Raw genomic sequence first — 21308 nt, 5'->3', positions numbered from 1 at the left:
CATATTGTAGGTGCCAAGGCAAAAAAGGGAGGAAAAGAGTGCAAAATGAAGATTTGGACTCCAGAACTGATTTTCGATCGAGCGGAGCCATTCCCGATTGATCGGACCTGCCAAAACACTAAAAAACTCGTGGAGGCAGATTGTATTTTCGATCGATCGAAAATATTCCCGATCGATCGGAGGTACTATTCATAGCACGCGCAGTTTCACGAAAAAGTTCTGAATTCACTTGTTTTTAAGCAAAAACGACCCCAACTTGTTTTGAAAACGACATAAGAGTTTGGGGAAGTATAAAAGGGCATAAAATAGGGTTTTGGGGGGGTTCTTCGGGACTGGATTTCATTCTACCACCATTCGAGAGTTTGGAGGCCACCATTGGAGCTTGGAGAATAAGAGGGTCTACAAGGGGGTTTTCTCTCTCCTTTTCTATCGTAGTTTCTATGGTTGATTTCCTTTGTTTAATGATGTATTTTGCTTCCATGAGTGGCTAGATTTCTTACCAAGGTCTTAATGTAACCAAACCTTGAAGATTCAATAAACTTGGTTTCCTTATTTCTTGATTTCTCTCCCTCTATTGATTGTCTATGGGTGTGATTAATGTTTTTGAATGTTTGGCCATCATTCAATTGATTTGTTGCCTAGATTGAGACCGGAAGGAGATATCTAGGGTTTTGCCTCAAGCCATAGATGACATAGGGTGCATGAACCATAGGAATATAGGTTTGTGACTTATGCAATCGTTAAATGATTTTCATAGTTCTTAATGGATTTTTGATATATTAATCCGATTGTTAGGAATAACAGGAATTTATATTGAAAATACGTTTGATGTATCTAGGAATAGAACATTGAATAAGTTGGAAAATCGATTGTCATTATAGAGATAGGAATTAAGGATTAAGGGACCAAGGGAATTGAATTGGATAGGTGAGGTGAAGTTCAGTACCCTAGTGCTTTCCATCCTTGATTTCATACTTGTGTTTGATTTGTCTTTGTTCTTTTGCTTTAATTTAGTTTAAAAACAAAATCAATCTCGAATCCGTTTCCCCAATTTGCATAGTTGTTACTAGTTTGACATTGATCTTGATTGCCAACACATCCCTAATGGAAACGATAATTTACTCATCTCTTTATTACTTGTACGATTTGTGCGCTTGCAATTAAATTCATATCATTAACATTGGGGAAGTGATGTAATATTACTTTTACACAAGGATTCATTGCAGATGGGTAAGTATCTAGCCATGCAGTACATCTGCATGACTTTGTATGAAGCATAAATCACCTTTTTCTTGTGTTCATCCAATTAGGGCCCTTTAAAAGCCATTATCATGACCTCCAAGTCAGGGCTGCACTAATTTGACTGGGATTTTGGTATGAGTTGTTGTACAGACCTTAATTACTCATATAACAATGGGGTCCTTAAAGTTTTTGATGATACATTTGTTGAATTAATAGAATGTATATTCGTTCCTCTTTGAATTGTCTCGAATCAATGTTAAGATTTTATTTTTGCCTTTTTTCCCTTACCAATTTTCTTTACAGGCTTCGGATGATGTGAATACTCATTTTATATGCTTCGCATGTGTGGATGGTATGTACTTCAAATGGTGATAAATATTCACAATATCTTTCCGCCTCTCAGATTGCATGATTATCTGTGAACCACACAATTTTAAATGCATAATTGCACATATTTTTTTTTTTCGGCTGATTTTGCCGAACCTTGCTGTAATCAGGGGAACTTTTTGAGCTTGATGGGAGAAAGTCAGGACCAATATCTCATGGTGCATCCTCTCCAAGCACCTTGTTATTGGTAAGTTTTCCTGTTGTTATACCCTGTTTATAGTGTTCTAATGCCCCTTCTTCTCCTTGTCGGTTGCTTGTTGTGTTTGCTTTATGAAAAGATGGTAGAGAAGGTTTGAATATTTGTTTTGAATTAAAGAGAAAACAAAAAATAAAGAAGAAATGCCTAAATAATTAGGTGTTAGTGTTTGTAGATGTATTCTTATGGCAATCCATGCTTCTGACATTGTATTTGAGAATGTCCGATGAAGTATTCCTTATCTTTAGGAAGGGAAAATGTTATGTGCTTCTGTCTTCCCAGAACATTGTGATTATTTATGATGTGGTTATTTGTATGATTAAAAAAAGAGGCGAATGGTTTGAATGTTGCCTTAATTAGAACGCTGGCCTCTACTGCAAAGGCTTGTACATTGAATGAGTTGAGCTGGGAAAAGCTTAGCCCAACCCTATCCATATCTCGTTTGCTTGTGCTGTTGTGTCTCCACCTTTTCTAATAGTTATTTCGAGATTAGATAGCGTTTTTTGATTAGCAGAATAATATATGATACAGGATGCAGCTAAAGTCAGAAAAATCCTCACTCGCTCGACTTCAATGTCATAGCAGTTTCAAAGAAAGGTGGGGGTGCAGTTTAAGGTTGACGTTGTTCTCTTATGAGGCATTTACAAATGGCTGAGATTTTATTTCTTGAGGCATCACTGTACTGCAAGACCTTTTCCAGTTTTCTGGTGTTTGTATTTGCATCGTTTTTGTGTCTGGTCTGGTGATCTGCTGGCCATGGCTGTTGTTTGATAGCTTAAATTAATAGCAAGGAATGGTAATTGGTTGTGGATTAGGATATGCTGTTAAAAAGAGATGCTTGAAGCTGTGTGTAAGAATTTGGAGATTTGTTTATTTTATTTCGATACTATTTTAGTACTTTATTTCAGGAGGTGTGTTTCTTTTGAAGCTTCTTAATTTGGCTTCTACATGTGAATTACTAGAATCATGATATCATAGTTCTTTACTTCTTAGGTCAACAATTAGTTTTTTTTTTTTTTTTTTGGCTACTTTCTGGCATCTTTAAAGCATGGATAATATTTGGCATATTATATGTTTCACATATGTAGAAATTAATTCAACCAATCAAATCCCTTGTTTATCTTATTTTTGAAATCTGTCAATAATTTGGTCTCTAAATCGAGAGAAATTGAAACAATATTCATTATCCATGATAAGAACCCCTTTCAAAGCTTAACCAAATGCAAAGAGGAATGGAAGAAGAAGAAGAGAATACAGAGAAGAGAAACAAGAACACACGTGAAGAGTAATCTTCATTTCATATCAATTCATTCACCCCAATTAACTAGCTAATACATGTTTTATACTGATCTAAACCGACTTAACAAAGTGCCACGTCAGTAAAGACTAAGTAGGTTTCTATCAATACTTCCTCCTTAAGATCATCCTTGTCCTCAAGGATGTAAAACTGGAATCTGCACAGATTAATAAAGCTTGCTCCAGCTTTAAAATGTTGCCAAGGTTGCCCTCTCGAAAAGGCCATTATTGGCAAATGAAACAAAGAAATCTCCACGAGTGGAAGAAGGCAATTCCTTGTCAAATTTGGACTACCAGCAGCACCAGGATTCCATTGGCGAATAGCATTTACCAGAGAGTCTTCCTTGCAAGAAGTTCCAGTAAGATGACTCATGTACAATATATATCATACTCCTCACAAGCATCTTTCATTTTGATAAGCTCAGGAGCTTTGTAACCCAATAATATGTTTTTTGACTTCAGATTCCCATGAATTATCGGCTTTTGCAATCTTGTATAAAAATAATCCAATGCTTTGGCAATACCAATGGAGATCTTGTAAATGCTGGTCCACTTGTGAGAGTCCGCATTTCCATCTTTGATTTTTGAGCCAAATTACCACACCTACAAAATGGATTAATAAGAAGCTTTTCTCCTTTGGTAGTGCAGGTTGGTCTCAAGAACCTGAGTAGCCTAACTGTGTTGCTCCTCTACAACAATTGATAAACCCTACTGCTTGCAATTCTTCCAAACCATATTTCTCCAATGACAGACTTTTTGTTGATAATTGGAACAACAAAAACCAAAGGCTTAACATTGTCTGCTTGAGTTGGAAATAAATGCTTCAATCCTTCAAGTATGGCATGACAGTAGATATCCAGAAGTTTTCCTTTTGGATGACAGTACTTGCCATTCCTATCCAAAAGAAAAGACCCAATAGCAAGAGCAAAGGCAAACCTGCCAATTGACAAACTTCCAATGCCAGTGCAAGCAAAATGCATAGTAGAGCCCTCCACTTGTCCTTTCTCCAAACCAAAACCTGATATAGTGCAATACGCAGCAGAGCCAGCCACTTGAACTTCCATGTGATGGCAAGGCCAAGATTCAGGCGCATGTTTAGAAGTGTTATGAGAAGTATAAAAGGGTACTTTGGTAATTACAGTAATAAGTGTAATTCTGTATATATATTGAAGTATGGTAAATAAGGAATAAGATAACACGAGAGAACTCTCTCTTCTTTCTGCTATTCCTTCTGCAGCTGTACTCTGCCCTTCCTTCTGTAGCTGTGCTCTGCTTCATATCACAACCCATACATCTGAATACTTCTTATATAGTTTCATTGCTTTGTTACATGGTATCGAAGCTTTCCTGGTAGACATCTGCGCTGGTTGTCCACTTCATCAAAATCTGATCTGGTTGTTCATTTCCTCGATCTACGTTGATCCAGCGGTCGGATCAGCAAACCTCATCTTACAAAGATCTTCGTCGGAGGTCAGCGAGTCCCGGCGGAAGGTCATCGACCTCATCGCAGAGGCGCGCACTGTTCACGCGGCGCGCACTGTTCACGCGTGATGGCTGGTAGACATGCCGTTGTCGGGATGTGAGTTCGAAAACTTGCTGGAAATCCACATCTTGGTCTTCTTCTTCCCGTTGTGAATGGGGCTATTGGTGTGTGTTGGAATGGTTTGCCCATCTCTGTGAAGTGGGTCTTTGTGTTGATCTGTATTTCAGTTTTGTTTGGTAGTGGAAGTGTAGCAACTGAGACTTCATTATGAGTGAGACAGAACACAAAATGGGATCTACTGAGGTGGTTGCGGCTTCTACCAAGTTGACTGACCAGAAACTGGTTGGTCCTAATTATCAACACTGGCGGAAAATTATCCAAGTTACCATTCGGGGAATGGATAAGGAAGACCATCTTACTGGTACAGCACCTGATTCTACTAATCATGCTACTGACTATAAGGTGTGGATGCGTGATGATGCACGCCTGTATGGTCAACTGTTGAATTCCATGGACCGAAAGGTCTCTGAATTGGTGACACACTGTGATACTGTGAAGGAAATATGGGAATATCTGGGAGTTTTGTATTCGGGAAAAAATGATATGAATCGACTCTATGATGTAGCATTATCTTTCTTTCGGCCTGAACAAAAGGACTCGAATCTTAGTGAGTATTTTGCTTCTTTCAAGAGCATTTATGAAGAGTTTAATACTTTGATGTCTTTAGATTTAGATCTGGAAAAGAGGAGACAACAACGAGAGAAGTTGGCTATCATTGCCTTCCTTAGTGGGATGAGGTCTGAGTATGATTCTGCACGTTCCCAGATTCTTGCTAGTGGCGAGACCTCCCTTACGGAAGCTTTTTCGCGGGCTAACCGTTCGGTTAGGCCTACCTCTTTCAACCCCGATCTCTCTGAGAGGTCTGGATTGGTTGGTCATGCTTCTTATGATGGTGGTGGTAGCCGTGGGGGTCGTGGTGGCCGTGGGGGTCGTGGTGGTCGTAGTGGTCGGGGTTCAGATGGTAAATTTACATGTTATCATTGTGGGGGAGTGGGTCACACTCGTGACAGGTGCTGGAAGTTGCATGGCAAACCACCACAAGTTCGCTCTGCAAATGTAGTTTCTGGAATGGATATGGGCATCCAAGATTTGAGTATTAATTCTGAGTCCCCAAGTGAGGGACGGGTGAGTTTGTCTGCGGCTGAATATTCTCGTCTCATGAGTCAGATATCTACTTCTGCTCCCGCTACTACGTCTGCTACTACGAATGCTTCGGCATTCATGTCAGTTTCTCCTCATACTTGGGTGATTGATTCTGGCGCTTCCGATCACATGACTGGGAACACAGGTATCCTTACTTCATATTCCTCTACATCATCGTATCCTGCGGTGCGTGTTGCTAATGGCATGTTTGTGGAAGTCAAAGGAGTTGGCAGTGCATCTCCTACATCTAGTTTGCAATTGGATTCTGTTTTGACTTTACCTTCATTCCCATTCAATTTACTATCTGTGAGTGCTCTTACGAAGGCACTTAAATGTTCAGTAACATTTTTCGATGATCATTGTGTTTTTCAGGACCGGTCTACGAAGCAGATGATTGGTAGAGGTTCTCTTACTTCCGGGGGATTGTACGTCTTGGATGTTAGACCTTCTTCCTTGTTCGTGTCAAGTCCTTCTCCTATGGAGCTTCACAGTCGTCTTGGTCATCCTGCTCTTCCTAGTTTAAAGCTTATGTGCCCATCTTTATCCTCTTTAAAGCAGCTGTTTTGTGAGTCTTGTCAATTTGCGAAACATCATCGCAGGTCTTATGTGTCTAGGAGTGTTAAACGAGCTTGTGCTCCTTTTGACTTGGTTCATTCCGATATCTGGGGTCCATGTCCTGTTATGTCAAAATCTGGATTTCACTATTTTGTTATTTTTGTGGATGACTATTCTCGTGCTACTTGGGTATATTTAATGAAGAAGCGTTCAGATCTCTTTTCTATTTTTTGTTCCTTCTATGCTGAAATTAATACTCAGTTTTCTTTATGTATCCGTACTCTTCGGAGTGACAATGCGAAAGAATATGTGTCCACAGCTATGTCCACTTTCTTGTCAAATAAGGGTATTATTCATCAATCTTCGTGTCCTGATACCCCTCAACAAAATGGGGTTGCTGAGCGTAAAAATCGCCACCTTATGGAAGTTGCCCGTGCCCTTATGTTCCACATGAAAGTTCCCAAACAGTTCTGGGGTGATGCTGTACTCACTGCAGCCTATTTAATTAATAGGATGCCATCATCTGTTCTTCAGGCAAAATTCCCTATCAAATCTTATTTCCTCACGAAGTGCCTCATCCTCTCCCTGTTCGAGTATTTGGTTGTGTTTGTTATGTTCGGGATATTCGTCCTCATCTTACGAAATTGGATCCTAAATCTTTGCGGTGTATGTTTTTGGGCTATTCTCGGACACAAAAGGGTTATAGGTGTTTCTCTCCTGACTTGGGTAGATATCTTGTTTCCTCTGATGTCATTTTCGATGAGTCGATTTCCTTTTCCTCCCATTCTTCTTCTTCCTCCTCATCATCAGTCTCACCAGATCTTGATGAATGTCTTGTTTATGATCTTGTCAGCGTACCTGCTCCGTCTTCACCTTCTCCTGGTCCTCCGCCAAGTCCTAGACCTCCAGTGTTGCAAACCTATACCCGTGGCCCTCGCTCGGTGTTTCGTTGTCCTTCTTCGAGTCCTCCGGAAGTGGTCCCCTCTCCATCCTCTGCTCTACCGACTGATCCTGATCCTGATCCTGATCCTGATCCTGATTCTGCTCATGCACCCGCGGTTCAGTCCAATGTTGATCTACCTATTGCTCTTCGCAAAGGGAAACGTCAGTGTGCCACTTATCCTTTATCTGCTAGTATATCTTATGCAGGGATCTCCCAATCCCTTCGGACATTTGCTCTGGCTATTGACTCTATTACCATTCCTCGGTCTGTGTCTGAGGCTCTTTCTAATCCTGGGTGGCTCACTGCTATGAAGGATGAAATGTTTGCTTTGGAACAGAATCAAACCTGGGATCTCGTGCCTCTACCTCCTAGCAAGAGGTCTATTGGTAGCAAATGGGTGTACACTATCAAAACTAATCCAGATGGTTCTATTGCTCGCCTTAAGGCGAGGCTTGTGGCCAAAGGGTATGCCCAGACCTATGGCGTTGACTATACTGACACCTTTTCTCCAGTGGCCAAGTTTACTTCTGTTCGTCTTCTTATCTCCCTTGCTGCCACTTATGATTGGCCTTTACATCAATTAGATGTGAAGAATGCGTTTCTTCATGGCAATCTCCATGAAGAGGTTTATTTGGAGCAACCCCCTGGGTTTGTTGCTCAGGGGGAGTCGGGGTTGGTGTGCAAATTGAAGAAAGCGTTATATGGTTTGAAGCAATCTCCCCGGGCTTGGTTTGGTCGGTTTACCGAAGTAGTGCAAAAGTTTGGTATGAGACGGTCTGCCAAAGATCATTCAGTATTTTATCAACAATCTAGTGCAGGGAGTATTTTATTGGTAGTGTATGTGGATGATATTGTGATTACGGGGAGCAATACAGATGGTATATCTGCAGTGAAGACATTTCTTCAACGTCACTTTCAAACTAAGGACCTAGGTCCTCTTCGGTATTTTCTAGGTGTGGAGGTAGCCAGATGTAGGCGTGGGATATTTTTGTCCCAGAGGAAGTATGTCTTAAATTTACTACAGGATACCGGGATGGTTGATGCGAAGCCATGTGATTCTCCTATGATGGTTGGAATGAAACTTCATTCTGATGAGGGTGAAATGTTTGATGATCCTGAACAATATCGACGTCTTGTGGGTCGATTGAATTACCTTGGAGTGACTCGTCCTGATATAGCTTTCTCAGTTAGTGTGGTGAGTCGGTTTATGTCTAGTCCACGAGTACCTCATTGGGAGGCTGTTTTACATATCCTTCGGTACCTTAAGGGTGCCCCTGGTCTAGGTTTGTTATATGCAAATCACAATCATGTGCGGATTGAGGCATTTTCTGATGCTGATTGGGCAGGGTCACTAAGTGATCGAAAATCTACTACTGGATATTGTGTGTTTGTCGGTGGTAATCTCGTTTCTTGGAAGAGCAAGAAACAATTGGTGGTAGCTCGATCTAGTGCCGAATCAGAGTATAGGGCTATGGCTCACACGGTAGCTGAAATATGTTATGTGAGACAACTAATGAAGGAGTTAGGCTATGGACAGCAGGCTGGGTCTAACTTATGGTGTGATAACCAAGCTGCGATTCATATTGCTTCAAATCCAGTGTTTCACGAGAGGACAAAACATATTGAAGTAGATTGTTACTTTGTGCGTGAGAAGGTACAAATGAAGAAAGTTGTTTTAAAGTCTGTACGAACCAATGATCAGCTGGCCGATATTCATACCAAAGCTCTAGCTGGTGCTCGGGTTAATTTCATATGTAACAAGTTGGGCATGATTAACATCTATGCTCCAACTTGAGGGGGAGTGTTATGAGAAGTATAAAAGGGTACTTTGGTAATTACAGTAATAAGTGTAATTCTGTATATATATTGAAGTATGGTAAATAAGGAATAAGATAACACGAGAGAACTCTCTCTTCTTTCTGCTATTCCTTCTGCAGCTGTACTCTGCCCTTCCTTCTGCAGCTGTGCTCTGCTTCATATCACAACCCATACATCTGAATACTTCTTATATAGTTTCATTGCTTTGTTACAAGAAGTTAACCAGCTGTTGCTGACAAAAGAAGGTTGGGTAGAGCTGCTACCATTTCTCAGGGAAGTATTACTAATGCTTGGTTGAACCCATTGATCAAGCTGAACATTAGAATATATACAAGACCTTCCATCAGAGTGTTCAGCTTTCTTCTTTGTCAAGCACTCAGTTTTTTTCCTGCTCCAAGTCTGATTCAGTATGTTCTTCACACAAAGCATAGCCAACATTTTCTTTATTCCCATAGGCAAAAACTCCCATGGAAACCCAAGTGCCCTCTGGTATTCCCAAAACCCAATCACGAATGTGGTCACAAGCTGAATTAGCAGTAGCATGATTGACAACAAAGAGATTTCGTGCCAAGGCTTGAGAGTTAATCCATGGCCTTGCAAATTCTGTCCAACATGAAGAAGGTTGGCAATTGTAGCTAATTAGTGTATAACAAGCATCCCATCTCTCCCATCTTTCCAAGCATTAAAATCATGCTCACCCATTCTTGAACCTCCAAGATTTGGCAAGATTTCTTGTTGCCATGCAGTAGAATTTAGAGCTTCCACATAATGCATTTCGATATAGTTAATGGTAGGAAGGAAATAAAACCAATCATCAAACATTACACCCATTGCTTGACAACTTTGAATATCATAAACCGCTGTAACTCCAGGATCAAAGGGAAATATATTGGTCCCATATAATGTTCTTCTTATGGAAGTCATATCAAGAGGAAACTTCATAGAAATCCAAGAAGGCAATACTTGTTTTGGCATTTTCACAAACATCTTGTGGACACAATCAACTAATCCATGTTTTGTATGAAAATTCATTACTTCATCTACCAGTTCCATACCACCATGCTATTTAAATTTCTCACTCAAAGCCAAATTGAAATCAAGAAATCTTATTACCTATAGCCTCTTTCCAAGAAGTGAACAATTTGTTACTTCATCAGTTACACTTTCAGATTGATTTATCTTCATTGCTTGTTATGGCAGCTCTACATCGACCACAACGATGTTGTCGACATCTCCGAAAATCGTCACAACCGACAATGTAGAGGCTCCATCACAATAGTTGTCTTTTTTCGTTGATAAAACCAGGAAATGAAAGCCCTCAATCTTGGCGTAGTTTTTCCACTCCAACAGTCAATTTGGAATCAATAATGGAATTGATTTTGTCGACAAGTTTACAAACTTGCCATGAACAAAGATCTGAAATCTGTCCGTTGCTGCAGAAAGTTTTGCAACTTTGTCGAAATTCGATTCTCAAGATTTGCTTCTAGGATGGATTGGTTTTCCATGGCAATAGATTATGCGTGAATGCAAAGGAAGGGAACAATAGGTTTATCAAATAGAATCAAGATGAATGAAAACTTCTTTGGACCTAACCTGTGTGTGGTTGCACAAGAAGGAAACAATAAGGATCAAATCTCTGATACCAATTGATAAGAACCCCTTTCAAACCTTAACAAAATGCAAAGAGGAATGGAAGAAGAAGAAGAGAATTACAGAGAGAAGAGAAACAAGAACACACGTGAAGAGTAATCTTCATTTCATATCAATTCATTCACCCCAATTAACTAGGTAATACATGTTTTATACTGATCTAAATCGACTTAACAAAGTGCCACGTAAGTAAAGACTAAGTAGGTTTCTATCAATCCACACAATAAAAGACACTTTATATTCAATCATTTTTACGTACACATTACATATCTCTAGTGCAGGATCTATTTTAACATCAGCGCTCACCATCTAACACCATTCGCACGTACGCGCACCGCGACATACCAGTTACCAGTACCACTCACTGTTTGTGTGATTAGGCATCAAAGCTCCAAATAAAGAATAAACCGTGGCTTCTATCACTAGGTCCACTGTCTTGGTTTCCCCTGGTAATGGGCTTAGGCCCTTCTTCACTCAGGCCCAATGTTCCTCTGCTCTCTCCTTCTCCTACCTCTAGTTGCCATAATAGAGAAGATAGTGCTGGTCTCGAGAGTGTTCGAATCCAATCCAATTGGTCAAAGTCTCATGGGGACTTGCACTTTGCCGCTCATGCCTGGAAAAACGGCGACCTTCCCCGTCTCCTGTCCTTCTCCTTCCTTTGTTTTCTTTAGTTTCACTTACACCGTCTTTGTGCCCAGATTGCTCTCCAAACTCTTCTTCCGTGTCATTTCTCACAAATCTGGATATGGAGTGGTTGGCAGAGGAATTCCCGATAGGAACGATGGCTAGCCCGCCACTCCTCCTCTGTTCGGAGCCCAGGCTTGGACCTCTATTCTTCAACCCGCAATGCAATACATTTGCCCGACTTTTCTCGTCTCCCTCTCTCGCTCCTCCTTTTCTCTCCCCTCATCCACCTCGCCTCTCTCTTTCCAGGTTTCTCATCACTACTTGTCCTTCTATCCTCCCCTCCACTGCCTCCTCCATTGACTCTGCATTTGGCCCAGAAAACGACCCTGTTTCTTCTCTTCCTTTGTCCCACAACCGCCTCCAGCTCCTCCACTTCAATGGGGATGGTGTTGTTGCGTTTTTTCCGACAGGGGACAATCTTGACCAAATTGGGTTCCTCTTGCTTTCTGTTAAAGATGGAAATTTGGGAGTTGATGCTGAAAACGAATTTGTTTTCAGAGTGGAGAAGCATTCCCATAACCGGATTGTTAGGATTCTGGTGCAATCTTTGGATTTTCGAGGTGAGTCTTCTGATTGTTCTACAATTGGGTATTTGATGGCCTTTACCATCTGTTCTGTTGATTGGTTTAGTATTAAATTAAAGGCAAGTAGGAAAAGACCATTTTTGGGTTATTTGGGTTGTAAAAAGTTTAAGAGTTGCTCCATTGTGGGAGCTTGTTGGAGTCCTCATCTGCCAGAGGAGTGCCTGGTATTGTTAGAAAGTGGTGAACTGTTCTTGTTTGATATGGGGTCTGATTGCTCTACGTCTAATTTCAAAGGGACCAGATTGAGAGTTCCGTGGCATGATTATGGTAGTTCCAGATGGTTGGGTTGTGAGTTCAGCTGGCATGCTAGAATTTTGATTGTTGCACGTTCAGATGCTGTTTTCCTGGCTGATGCAAGGTCTGATGAATATGAGATCACTTGTTTAGCAAAAATTGAGATGCTGGGTATGTATGCATCAATTGAGAAGCAGTTTCTTGCAATTTCCAAGGCAGGTTCTGATGGATTCCGATTCGTTTTGGCTTCTGATAACTTGTTAGTTATTTATGATGTGCGTAAGCCTTTGATGCCAATATTGCAGTGGGTGCACAATCTTGATCAACCTTGCTTCATTGATGTATTTAGATTATCTGAACTGAGGTCACTGTTAAAGGATGTTACTTGTGAATGGGCTACTGAATCAGGGTTTTGCATTGCATTGGGATCATTTTGGAATTGTGAGTTTAAGCTCTTCTGTTATGGTCCACGTTTGCCGTCTTGTAAGGAATCTGATACACCAGAAATTTCAAATTACTGTACATCAATTTATGCATGGGAGCTTCCTTCAAATTTCTTCTTGTCCGGGCGCGAGTGTCCTTGTGGAAATTGTCTCCTCAGAGAAGATTTTGCAAAGGAGGCTGCCCTGAATGACTGGCGGCAGACAACAGATATCGTTTTAGGCTTTGGAGTCCTTAGCAAGGATCTAAGTTCGTTGCTTTCTGAATCTGGAGAATCGGGTGGGTTTATGCTAATTAGGCTTATGAGCTCTGGAAAGCTTGAATCTCAGAGATATTCCGCCTCATGGAGTTTGGTTAAAAAATTTGATGGAACTCATGGAGTCTCATTGCCTCCTGTTCTAGATAATGGACTGTATGATATGGGTGTAGAGGAGTACAAATTTCCCAAAAGGTTTAAGTATCTAAAGCTTAATTACCTTAATGTTTTTTTAAATGGTGCTCTCTCTCAACATCTTGCGTCAAGTATGAAAAATTGTGACAAAATGAAAACCCGGCAGAAAAAAAACTCAGATTTTCTTGAGAATTTACGTGAAAAGTTGGAGATTTGTCGATCCAGTCAATCGAGAATCTCTCCTGCTATCGAAGCTGTATTTGACGACATCAGTGTGCCGACAAGCATTCACGAGGTTGCCTCAAAAAGAGTATGGGCAGCATTGCCTATGGAACTCCTGCAACTTGCCTTTTCAAGCCACTCTGAATGTCTTCGCATACTGGTAGATCAGAAAAAGGTTTCTTTGGAATTTCTAGCAGTTGGAGACTTATCCCAATTGCCTCCTTTTTTCTTGCGGAAACCTTCATGCTGGTCCTGTAAAAGTGATGCGCTTGTTGGTCCGGTTGTTCCTCTTCCCGTTCTACGAGCAATTCACAAGTTTCAGAAGGGCTGTCCAAATTTGGAAGAAAAGGTAGGTGATTTACTGATTTCTCACTCTGATTTCTCACTAGCGTCAGAGCTTGAACTTGTAGGGGAAGAAGTTAAGCAAGTGGCCAAGGAAAAGTCTATGTCGGGTTATTTGCCTCAGCTCCATGATGATGCTGCTGTCTCTCTTGATGATGGCACAGAAGAAATGAGGGTTGACTCTAAGAAACTGAAACATTTTATTTCATACCATCCAACTGCTTTTGATTGCTCTGGTAATAACGGTCTTTACGATGGTAATTATACTACCTTCATTGCCAAAGTGCACGAGGAGCCTGTTTCGAAGGAAAAAATGGAGTCTGTGGGACTGGAAATGTTTGATGATCTATGCCCCATTGAATTAAAATTTGATGCTCGTGATGTGAAGTTTGGGGCAAAGGAATTAAAAGCGCACAATGCCTTTAAGAGACAGTTCGCAGAGTGGCAAAAAAGCTCCAAACCATACCAGGAATTTTGTACCAAGTTCAAACTCCAAAAGCCCTTTTGACTATGATTTGACAGCATATGTATTTTTCTCTCATCTTACCTGGACTTTGTTAATTTGATTACTACTGCCAGCTTTCTTGTGTTTTATATTTCCCTTGTTTACGCATTTACGGCCATTGCCTGGTAAATTACAAGCTCGTACAATTCACTCTTTTCTTGGATATTCGGCATCAGAAACTGGAGGAATCAATCAGATATAAAGTATCTTACTTGTGATGTATCCTAGCATGGTTTTCTCCATGTGCTAGTATATGTGTTCAACATGACTGGAAAACTGTTTCTTTAGGAGTTTTCCTGGTGCGTCTTTGTAGCTCTCTTTTCCTTTAACATATATCTGTGATTTACTTTAAGCATTATATTTAGTCGATGCCACTTACTTAGCAAAACGGTTTCCTGAAAATTTAGTGATGTAATTTACTGCCTACATTTGATATTGATTGCATTTTAGTACTTTAGTTATGTAATTCTGCGGTGTTGATATTAAACCTATTTTAATCTAATACCTGCTGAAATGAACTGATTGGTGAGCCGTGATAAAAAAAAATTTATTTATTATTTTCACCGTATTTGCTTGTAGAAAAAAAAATGAGAATCTCAGCAACACAAGGAATGTAGTGAGGATAGTGATGTAATATTACTTTTACACAAGGATTCATTTGCAGATGGGTAAGGATTTAGCCATGTAGTACATCTGCATGGCTTTGTATGAAGCATAAACCACCTTTTCTTGGGTTCATTCAATTAGGGCCCTATTAAAAGCCATTATCATGACCTCCAAGTCAGGGCTGCAGAAATTTAAGTGGGATTTTGGTATGTGTTGGGCCCTAACTACTCATATAACAATGCGGTCCTTAAAGTTGATTGTGATACATTTGTTGAATTAGTAAAATTTATATTTGTTGCTCTTGGAATTGTTTCATATGGATGTTAAGATTTCTGCCTTTTTTCCTTGTCAATTTCCTTTACAGGCTTCAGATTATGTGAATACTCAATATTCTACAATATCTTTTCCTTTCTCATATTGCATGATTATCTGTGAACCAGACAATTTTAAATGCACAATTGCGCATGCTTCGTTTTTTTTCCGGCTGATTTTTCCTAATCATGCTGTGATCAGGGTTGTACATTGAACGAGTTGAGCCTGGAGAAAGTGATTGCTAGTGCTTAGGTTGTGATGTTGCCGTAGCCACATATCGGCTGTGCTCAATATGTAGTATTTTCGCTGGATCAGATCTTTCCCTTTGACGGAAGCTTTTGGACCTAGCAAAACATGGAAGCCTTCGCACAAGATGAAACAGCAGATAGATGAAGACTAGAAACACCAAGGTTACATTTTTTTTGTCACACCCTTTTTCTAATTATTATTTTGAGATTCGACGGCGTTTTTTGATTAACAGAATAATATATGATACAGGATACAGCTAAAGTCGTTCAAGGCATGATCCAGAAAAATCCTCACTCGCTCGACTTCAATGTCATAGCCATTTCAAAGAAAAGTGAGGGTGCGTGCATAATATTTTAAGGTTGGCGATTTGTTCTCTTATGAGGCCCTTACAAATGGCTGAGATTTTATTTCCAGAGGCATCACTGTACTGCAAGACCTTTCCAGTCTTCTCTTGTTTGTATTTCGCCTAACAAACGTGGTTTTCGTGTCTGGTCTGGTGATCTGCTGGCCATGGCTGCTGTTTGCGAGCTTAAATTAACAGCAAGGGATGGTAATGGTTATGGGTTAGGATATGCTGTGGAAAAAAAATATGCTTGTTTCTATTATATATACTTACAGGATGCTTGAAAATTTGTGCATGAATTTGGAGATTTATTTATTTTGTTTCGATTTTATTTTATTTTATTTCAGGAGATGTGTTTCTAATCAGCTTGCTATCCTATGCCCCTGGAGCACAAACTTCTACATTAAACCAACAAAAATTGATATAAAACAGTAGTACTTCATGTACTAAATCAAGCAATGCAATCATGTAACGCAAAATTTAAACAGGAGACATGAGGACAGAATGCATCAGTTTGTTTACAAAAGAAAGAAAAACATAAACTCAATTAGCATGTCTGCATGAACTGTAAGCACAAAATCCAACTCTAGTTTGTGTTTCTACATGAAGTAAGAAGGGATGCTGGTGGAATTCTTCAAGTATGCAAACAAGTCACTGTTTATCTGTTCCTTCTCCAGACAAGCACAAGCCTTTGAAACATATCCAAACTCCATTCCATACAAGTGATATGCACATGCTGCTTTATAAGTTAACAAAGGAAAGTCACCTACAACAAATTAAGAGCAAAAAATACAGAGTTTATTCATTGAAGAAGTAAATTTCATCATATATTGTATTCTCTAATGCTAAAATGAAAGAACGGTTACCTCCAGCAATTTCTGAGGCAAGGATGTCTGGGCTGAAGTGCCGTCTGGACCACCATCTGCGGCGTAGTTTCCAAGTCTTGATTGAGTCCTTACAGATAGAATAGAGAACGTTACCATCCTTTTCAATTTTATAGAGTTTAAGAAAGCAGTCTGCAAATTCTTTCCATGTTTTGTGTTGTGCAAAGGTGCCATCCAAATGCAAAACTATCATGTCAAAAAGAGATTCCACAGCATAGTCTCCTGCACAAAATTGAAAAAAGCAGAAGTTTGGTTTTATCAGCAATGCCAATCATGTCAAGTAAGAGCAGAAACTAACTATTTTGATGACTAGAGATCGTGTGTATATATATATATATATACCATTATTATGCATGCTCACAAGCCTTTCCAGTGAATAGGAACATGTTGGATCCCTTTTCAGAATATCTTCATAACAGGCTGAAAGCATCGCATAGTCGTCACCACAGAAATGTTCAAGAAGGCTGGCCTTTAATCTGGAGATTCTAAGAATCATTAGGTCTTGTAAACCGATCCAAACACAGACCGAGAACGATACTTGAAAGAAGGAAAAAAATAAATAGACTGTCAAGAAGTTTGCAAAGGATGCAAGTACCTGAAAGGAAGTGGTGTGTGTGAATTCTCACAAAACTTGTTGACTGTGTCAAAAGCTTCATCAAATTTTCTTCCAAACAGTAACAACTAGCATTCAATATGGCGAAAGTTGTTAAAACATCAAGATATAGCAACCGAAGCATTTAAAATTCTACAAATTTGTAAGAAGATTATGTCAGAACAGACTTTTACCTGTATCAATGGAGCTAATGCCGGTAACATTGGGTGTGATGAGTCGAGAGCCAATCGTAAGTACTCCACGGCCCTTTTATAGTCTAAGTCATATTTGATGCCCTCGTCAGTAGAGAGCAGCGACTTGCAAGGCAACAGCCACAAATGCCAGCCCTCTGAACCAAGAAGAAAAAGCTTCATTGAGCCACATACCGACTAATATATATCACATCCAATTGTCATCACCAGAAAATGACTAAAAATTGGCGACCATTCAGACAAAATAATGAGTTGACAGAATCATAATGATCAACAGTGTGGTAGCTAAATTGATACAAACCTGCATTAGAAGCTGCTGAGTTTCCAACCTGGTCGTTGAATTTTGAACCGAGCGTGTTTGGCTCCTTTGGGGAGTACCATGAGTCTGAAAATGCATACTGCATATCTTTTGCTACGCTTGAAAATGATTTTATATAGAATATCATGCCTATAATCATATTCGATATAGGAAGACTCGGTAAATCATCTTGTTGCATCAGGCTGGCAAATACAACCATTCAGAGGCAAGAGAAGATAAATAATATGTTAATCAGACATCGAAGAACAGATAAAAGGTAATAGCTAATTTACAGGTACAGCCACTAATATCGGGCCAAAATATATTCAAAACTGTACAGCATCATTACTTATAATTCAAAACTGTGTATATACTGTTATATATATACTTAACGCAGCCAAATAATGACCGACATGTGTCAGATCGAGTTAGCATGAATTCCAAGTAAATCTAATAACCACATACAATGATTCTCAAGGAAAAGAACACTGGAAAGAGCTATATATGCGAGCTAGCTAACCGAATTTTTGAAAAGCCGGTTAAATTAAGCTGGAATCACACCTAGATGCAAGATTTAGTGCTTCCTCCGGTTTTCTTTGTGTAAGGAAGTGAAGGGTGCACTCCACCAAAATTGAAACTTTGTCCTGCACAATAGACAATAGCCAACTAAGGTATTCATGAATAGCAAAAGATATAATGAGCTAAGAAGAATACATTGATAGGAAGTTTCAATTAATGTTTCTCTCAAATTGTCAAAGAAATATGATTAAGTTCCAAACCATCTACAAAACAAGTTAAAGATTATCATAGATTTTTATTATTCGTGCATCTCGCAGATTTGAATGATGGAATTAATCCAACTGGTAATTAAGAAAGTGTGGAAAATATACATACTTCCTTAGACTGAACTCTCCTCAGCCACATGGCGTAAATCTTCTGCATCTTGTATGGGTTGCGAAGATATCCGCTATCCACTTGCTTAATTAGCTCCAACAAAACCTTAAATGTCGCAGCCATATATACATCAGTAGGATCTTAAATCTTAATCATATGTTTGTATTTTAGATATTGGAGAGAAACTACAGAAAACATACCGAAAATATGAGTCGGGTGGAATGAGATTTATCTCTGCAAGTGAAAGTCCGTTTCAGTAACACCATTACAACTTGGCTAGCCGTCTTCCAATCATGTTGTCCCACCAGCTTGCGCAAGATATTGCACAACTTATCGCGAGTCTTCTTCCTTCGAAAACCTCCCCCAGATAATGTTTTTGATAATCCATAATCCATTAACTGATAAATTGCCTCCCTTTTGCGTTTCCCGAGTTTTATAACACTGCCTTGCTCATCTTCACCTTGAATATCCAGTTCTGCGTCTTCATTATCACTATCTAATAAGCCACTAATCTCCATTTCGATTTCACTTTCAGAATCTGTTGTGTCGTCTTTCTCTGACAAATTCATGGTACAAGCCTGCAAGCCATCACCACATTATAATGAGATCATTGAGATAGAGGAGAACATCAGCATTCTTCATCTATCATGTGCACAAATTCTAAATGATCATTCAATAGTCCAAAATGTACCAGAGTTGTCACTGAGCCGGGATCACTAACAAAGACAGGATCTAATACTAACTAACTAATAGAATAGAAAAGAACCATCTTCTCTGTATACTTTCCTCGGTTCCCTTGCTACGGTGTGCTTTACGTAATCGATCGGATCATATGGATATAGATATCCCAAGTAGGGAGCATTGGTTGGTAGAGATACCACAAAAAGAAAAAAGAAAGCACAGTGGGCAATTACCTCTCTCAAGGTTCTTGGAGATGAGCTCTATAGTCGTTGATAAAGCTGACGATGAATTGGTAAATCACAATTCTCAAACATACATTCATGAATTTCCTCAATTCTCAAATAACAACATTTCAAGAGCAGAGACTCTTCAAAGGATTGAATCGAAGAACACAACAGCAGATGAGCAGAAGCAGACAGATTACAGAACACGATGGTACAAGAATATTAGATAGAATGAAGAACCTGAGTCGACCAGCAGATTAGAACAACCGACTAACAGGAACACCTCTAGAACCGATGAAAGAGAATACAGAATAGCTCCAGGCGCCTCCAGCAGAGAGTAGAACAAGCGACAGCAAAGAATAGAACAAATAAATAGCACAGAACCGAGTCAAATCCCAGCGCAACAAGCGAAGAACATTCGTATGCGAATTTTAGGGTTCAAGCATCTGCAATTGCAAGGTGAAGTCGCGCAGGCGGCGCAGCAGAGGACTAGAAGAGGGAGTTACTGGGCTGTTGTGATTGGGCCAAAAGAAGAAAATTGGGCCAAAAGAAGAAACCGGGCCAAAATAAAGAAACTGGGCCGAAAGACTAATTTGTATATATTATTACTTATATAAAACTATAAAATTATTATTAAACCTAAAATACTATTCGGTTTTCGGTTTGAAACCGAATTATAATTTTTGAGACCGGACCGTAAACCGAAAACCGATTAACTTGTATTTTTCTAACCCGAAATCGGACTGTAAACCGAGAAACCGGACCAAATGATTTTTTTCGGTTTGGTTTACGGTTTGGATTGCGGTGTGGTTTGGTTTTTTACACCCCTAATTGAACTCCTCTCTTCTTCTTCAATTAATGAAAGTAGGGCTATCAAAAAAAACCCGTGCAAACCAAATTGACCGTCAAACCAACCGATTGATCGGTTATTATAAAATATTTGTTATTGAGGAAAGATTGAAAAACCGACCGAAAATCTGAAGAAAAAAAAAACCAATCAAATTGTTAATAACCGACCATTCCGTTGGTTAAATTTATGTTAAAAAACTGGAAGAAAAAAAAAAACCAAACCATAATAATGCATGTCTTCAATAGGAAAGCATTTAGTTCTTCAAGGCATGAAATTTTTTTTAAAATTCTTAAACTTAAAGCATGAAAAAAAAATGCATAAATGGGAAAACGAGAAATCAAAACCGTCCATTTGTTAGCTTTGGCCTTTGGGAAAGAGACAAAAAAATCCCAATTACCTGTCATTAAATGTGTGCCTGTAATTGAGGTTTTTCCCCCCTTTTTTGACACTTCATATCCTAAATATAAACACCGAGCGTGTGTCGGTAATTGAGGTTTCCCCCTTTTTGACACTTCATATCCTAAATATAAACACCGAGCATTAGTCTTCTTTTGTTTTTTTTTTTTTTTGGTACAAGTACAAATATAAACACCGAGCGTTAGTCTTCTTTTGTTTTTTTTTTTTTTTTTGAGTACAAGTACAAACAAAATATACGACACACCACCAGATCAAGCCGATGAAAGTACAGGTGTCAACAGAGTTGGCCTACGTAGGGGCAGACGAAGCTCACACACCTCCTCGTAAATATTTGGAGGAGGTGAGACTAGAACTCATGACCTCAGTCAGGGACATGCAAAGTCATTTCCACTCAACTAATGGCTCATTTGCTCTTCTTTTGTTTTTGGAAACACTGTATATTCATAAATTTACATAAACATGTGATATGTCTATATTTTTTTTAATCAAGTTTCTTTATTTTTTTAATCTATGTGACATGACTTTTTTGTTTATCATTTAAATTATGTAAATTTATAGATAAAAAAG

At 39.3% G+C, this 21308-nt stretch overlaps 2 protein-coding genes and 1 long non-coding RNA gene across 4 annotated transcripts; 2 read left to right on the top strand and 1 right to left on the bottom strand.

Annotated features, from left to right (window-relative positions):
- Nucleotides 1–1151: 1151 nt before the first annotated feature.
- On the top strand, nucleotides 1152–2692 carry LOC120006000. Its single transcript, XR_005469934.1, has 3 exons — nucleotides 1152–1594; nucleotides 1740–1816; nucleotides 2357–2692. It is a non-coding gene; the product is annotated as an uncharacterized LOC120006000 (long non-coding RNA).
- An 8206-nt stretch (nucleotides 2693–10898) lies between these two features.
- Nucleotides 10899–16004, top strand: LOC120006547. Its single transcript, XM_038856612.1, has 3 exons — nucleotides 10899–14478; nucleotides 15299–15507; nucleotides 15596–16004. Exon 1 carries the CDS (start codon nucleotides 11519–11521, stop codon nucleotides 14180–14182), a length of 2664 nt encoding a protein of 887 aa, XP_038712540.1. The 5' UTR covers nucleotides 10899–11518; the 3' UTR covers nucleotides 14183–14478; nucleotides 15299–15507; nucleotides 15596–16004.
- Nucleotides 16005–16133: 129 nt separating this feature from the next.
- LOC120006557 lies at nucleotides 16134–19952 on the bottom strand. Of its 2 annotated transcripts, none has more exons than XM_038856630.1 (10): nucleotides 19484–19952; nucleotides 18770–19147; nucleotides 18570–18674; nucleotides 18237–18319; nucleotides 17679–17878; nucleotides 17360–17514; nucleotides 17169–17254; nucleotides 16916–17049; nucleotides 16556–16795; nucleotides 16134–16455 (listed from the first exon to the last, which is right to left on the bottom strand). In XM_038856630.1, exons 2-10 carry the CDS (start codon nucleotides 19136–19138, stop codon nucleotides 16289–16291), a joined length of 1539 nt encoding a protein of 512 aa, XP_038712558.1. In that variant the 5' UTR covers nucleotides 19139–19147; nucleotides 19484–19952; the 3' UTR covers nucleotides 16134–16288. The 2 variants fall into 2 exon arrangements, with proteins under 2 accessions (XP_038712558.1, XP_038712551.1); XM_038856623.1 differs by having other exon boundaries at nucleotides 19715–19952.
- Between the last annotated feature and the right edge of the window lie 1356 nt (nucleotides 19953–21308).

This window comes from Tripterygium wilfordii, chromosome 2 (assembly GCF_013401445.1).
Source record: "Tripterygium wilfordii isolate XIE 37 chromosome 2, ASM1340144v1, whole genome shotgun sequence".
Lineage (NCBI taxonomy): Eukaryota > Viridiplantae > Streptophyta > Magnoliopsida > Celastrales > Celastraceae > Tripterygium > Tripterygium wilfordii.
The sequence above is the reverse complement of the archived record's forward strand: the minus strand, read 5'-3'. Positions and strand labels throughout refer to the sequence as shown.